This window comes from Panulirus ornatus, chromosome 57 (genome assembly GCF_036320965.1).
Source record: "Panulirus ornatus isolate Po-2019 chromosome 57, ASM3632096v1, whole genome shotgun sequence".
In the NCBI taxonomy this organism is placed as follows: domain Eukaryota; kingdom Metazoa; phylum Arthropoda; class Malacostraca; order Decapoda; family Palinuridae; genus Panulirus; species Panulirus ornatus.
In genome coordinates, this window is record NC_092280.1 from 19,231,513 (window position 1) to 19,236,512 (window position 5,000).

The 5,000-nt window shown below is 43.7% G+C and overlaps 1 protein-coding gene across 4 annotated transcripts in view; it reads right to left on the minus strand.

The window, feature by feature from the left end:
* Positions 1-5,000, minus strand: part of LOC139766220 (prolactin-releasing peptide receptor-like) — a 90,982-nt gene that overhangs the window by 13,509 nt on the left and 72,473 nt on the right. For all 4 annotated transcript variants that reach the window (XM_071694537.1, XM_071694535.1, XM_071694536.1 and 1 more), the window contains one exon: positions 2,992-3,121. In XM_071694537.1, the coding sequence (XP_071550638.1) occupies positions 2,992-3,121 (130 nt within the window). The remainder of the gene's footprint in view (positions 1-2,991; positions 3,122-5,000) is intronic.

Here is a 5,000-nt window from a genome sequence, read left to right on the forward strand (position 1 = left end):
TTATGAAGACGGTCACGTGACGGGAAACCTAGCGTCACACAGTCGTCCACCTCGCACATAGCTGAGCACGAGCAGCTAACCCAACGTGAAGTATGTAGGTCAGGGCAGCAAACTCTACCTACATATGTATGTATTTATCTATCACTCTACCTACATATGTATGTATTTATCTATCACTCTACCTACGTATGTATCTGTTTATCTATCACTCTACCTACATATGTATGTATTCATCTATCACTTTACCTACATATGTATGTATTCATCTATCACTCTACCTACATATGTATGTATTTATCTATCACTTTACCTACGTATATATGTATTCATCTATCACTCTACCTACGTATGTGTATATTTATCTATCACTACCTACGTATGTATGTATTTATCTATCACTCTACCTACATATGTATGTATTTATCTATCACTACCTACGTATATATGTATTCATCTATCACTCTACCTACGTATATATGTATTCATCTATCACTCTACCTACATATGTATGTATTCAACTATCACTCTACTACATAAGTATGTATCTATTATCACTCTACCTACGTATGTATATATTTATCTATCACTCTACCTACGTATGTATATATTTATCTATCACTACCTACGTATGTATGTATTTATCTATCACTCTACCTACATATGTATGTATGTATCTACCTATCACTCTACCTACATATGTATGTATGTATGTATCTACCTATCTATCTGTAGTTCACTACATTTACAGTTCCATGGGTCGGATCAGATACATACAACAGCAGCCACCTCACAATCATTATACTCTCTCTCTCTCTCTCTCTCTCTCTCTCTCTCTCTCTCTCTCAGAGAGAGCCAGTCAAGTGAGCAGATGGAGTTGGGAGATTGTGTGCAGAATGACCAAATCACCCTCCCTCCGTCCCTCCTTCCCTCCAGTTCAATATTCAAAGTACGTTCATAAAAACACCATCACCACCAGGCAAATACACATGTTTCAACTCGACCCCGTGTGAACACGGTGTGCGTCGTGTGTCCCTCCTCTATACACCACCCCAGGTCACACCAGGACCAGTGTTGTGCCGCCATCTACATCACTTCAGGTCACACCAGGGACCAGTGTGTGCCGCCCTCTATACACCAGCCCAGGTCACACCAGGACCAGTGTTGTGCCGCCCTCTATACACCACCCCTGGTCACACCGGGACCAGTGTGTACCACCATCTACATCACTCCAGGTCACACCAGGACCAGTGTTGTGCCGCCCTCTATACACCACCCCAGGTCACACTAGGACCAGTGTTGTGCCGCTATCTACATCACTCCAGGTCACACCAGGACCAGTGTTGTGCCGCCATCTACATCACTCCAGGTCACACCAGGACCAGTGTTGTGCCGCCCTCTATACACCACCCCAGGTCACACCGGGACCAGTGCTACACCCTCTACACCACCCCAGGTCACACCAGGACCAGTGCTACACCTCTACACCACCCCAGGTCACACCAGGACCAGCGTTACACCCTCTACACCACCCCAGGTCACACCGGGACCAGCGTTACACCCTCTACACCACCCCAGGTCACACCGGGACTAGTGCTACACCTCTACACCACCCCAGGTCACACCAGGACCAGCGTTACATCACACTAGACCATAAGAAGCAAAGTAGGATAATCTAGAAGTAATCAATTCGGATGCCTAATTAACGAGCGAATTACCAGGACTGCCCCTTACGCTCGCCGGCCAAGGGTCATGATGAAGGAACGATCGATAACCACATAACTACATGCCACTTGCCCAAACTCCAGCGGTAGCGGGACTGGGGCCCCAAGCTGGAATGTAGAGCTGTCTAATTTCCTTCATGAATTTGTATCTATTATCTTAAAGTTAATCGTAACAATATCCTGTAACGTGTCTGTCTTGTGAATAACACTTTAAAGCTAAGAAAAAGCAATATATATCTATACGTATAGCACCTATCTATATACATATAGTATCTATCTATATACATGTAGCACCTATCTATATACATATAGCACCTGTCTATATACATGTAGCACCTGTCTATATACATATAGCACCTATCTGTATACATACAGCACCTGTCTATATACACATATAGCACCTGTCTCTATACATATAGCACCTTTCTATGTACGTATTGCACCTATCTATATGCATATAGCACCTGTCTATATACATATAGCACCTATCTATATACATATAGCACCTGTCTATATACATATGGCGCCAGAGGCCGAGAATCGAACCCTGGTACATCTTCGTGGCAGCCAAGTAGGCTGACTCCCAGGTCAGGGTGAGCGTCACCTCCTCCGTCACACGTCACGTGACCCGCCAAGCATCGGTGGGGTTAAGGAGGAGGAGGAGGAGGTATGGTCCTGCCGTAGCCCGGGAGTTAGGCTACCTGGCTGCCACACACATGGTCCAGGGTTCGATTCTCGGGGTACTGGTGGTAAATAGTACTATGGGTCCACGGGGAAAATGAAACACGATAAGTTCCCAAGTGCACTTTCGTGTAATAATCACATCATCAGGGGAGAAACAAGAGAGAAATATAACAGTCAGTTGATATACAACGAAGAGACGTAACTAGGACGCCATTTGGGAAACATGTTTACCAAATGGCGTCTTAGCTTCGTCTCTTCGATGTATATCAACTGACTGTTATAATTCGCTTTTGTGTCTCCCCTGATGATATGATCATTACACGAAAGTGCACTTGGGAACTTAAATTGTTTCATTTTCCCTTTGCACTCATAGGAATATATATATATATATATATATATATATATATATATATATATATATATATATATATATATATATGTATATATATATATATTCGTTTCATAATTTCATACATATTCGCCATTTCCCGCGTGAGCGAGGTAGCGTTAAGAACAGAAGACTGAGCCTGGGAGGGCAAACTCCTCACTTGGCCCCGTTGTCGTGGACCGGTTAGGCAAGACTCACCTGAGGTCCTGGGTGTGATGTACAGTATTGACCTGAAGGATGACCCCGGGTCACTACGACTCCACAGCACGGAGCGCTGCCGCTGGAGCCGCTTGCGTCCACACTTGCGGATGAACTGGAGTAGGTCCTCCTGCAGAAGAAGGAGGAGGAGGGAGGGACAGTTGAGAACACAGCTCAGCGGATGAACTGGAGTAGGTCCTCCTGCAGAAGGAGGAGGAGGAGGGAGGGACAGTTGAGAACACAGCTCAGCGGATGAACTGGAGTAGGTCCTCCTGCAGAAGGAGGAGGAGGAAGGAGGGACAGTTGAGAACACAGCTCAGCGGATGAACTGGAGTAGGTCCTCCTGCAGAAGGAGGAGGAGGAGGAGGAGGGAGGGACAGTTGAGAACACAGCTCAGCGGATGAACTGGAGTAGGTCCTCCTGCAGAAGGAGGAGGAGGAAGGAGGGAGGGACAGTTGAGAACACAGCTCAGCGGATGAACTGGAGTAGGTCCTCCTGCAGAAGGAGGAGGAGGAGGGAGGGACAGTTGAGAACACAGCTCAGCGGATGAACTGGAGTAGGTCCTCCTGCAGAAGGAGGAGGAGGAGGGAGGGACAGTTGAGAACACAGCTCAGCTGGTTTTGTTGACCCGTTTTGTCACGGTGTGATTGGTCGGGATTTACTCTCTGGTCTGCTTGTAATTGGTTGTTATTTTTGGACCCATTTTGACTTGGTGTTATTGTTAAATTTTTGATCCATTAAGCCATGATGTAATTGGTATATATATATATATATATATATATATATATATATATATATATATATATATATATATATATATATATATATATCTTTCTTTCGTACTATTCGCCATTTCCCGCATTAGCGAGGTAGCGCTATGAACAGAGGACTGGGCCTTAGAGGGAATATCCTCACCTGGCCCCCTTCTCTGTTCCTTCTTTTGGAAAATTAAAAAAAAAACGAGAGGGGAGGATTTCCAGCCCCCCGCTCCCTCCCCTTTTAGTCGCCTTCTACGACACGCAGGGAATACGTGGGAAGTATTCTTTCTCCCCTATCCCCAGGGATAATATATATATATATATATATATTACCCATTTTGCCATGGTGGGAATGTTAATGTTTGCCAATTTTGCCATGCTGGAATTGGTAGATATTTACCTTTTTTAGCCATGATGTAATAGAGAAATGTTGACCTATTTTGCCATGGTGTAATAGGGAAATGTTTACCTATTTTGCCAGGGTGTGATTGGCAAGTATTCACCCATTTTACCATGATGTCATAGGGAAATATATACCCATTTTGCCATGATGTAGTACACGGACATGTAACCCTTCTTCCCATGGTGTAATGGGTATATAAATACCCATTACACCATGGTGTGTAGTAGACCATTACCCATTATTAAACCCACTCATTAAACCCTTCTTGTGTGATGACCAGATATTAAACCATCACATCATGATGCCTCGTCCTAACCCGAGGATAAACATTGAGTGATTTGGGAAAGTTTGATTAACGTTAGAAGAAGAAAAACACATTTTGCTACAGCTGAATATATATATATATATATATATATATATATATATATATATATATATATATATATATATATATATCTTTCCTTTTTCTTTTATACTATTTGCCATTTCCCGCGTTAGCGAGGTAGCGTCAAGAACAGAGGACTGGACCTTTGAGGAAATATCCTCACCTGGCCCCCTTCTCTGTTCGTTCTTTTGGAAAATTAGAAAAAAAATCCAAGAGTGGAGGATTTCCATATACGTATGTTTGGTAAAGTGTGTGAAAGAAGAAAGCTGAGTGTAAATGTGAATAAGAGCAAGGTTATTGCGTACAGTAGGGTAAGTTTGAATGGAGAAAAACTGGAGGAAGTGAAGTGTTTTAGATATCTGGGAGTGGATTTGGCAGCGGATGGAACCATGGAAGCGGAAGTGAATCATAGGGTGGGGGAGGGGGCGAAAATCCCGAGGGCGTTGAAAAATGTGTGGAAGGC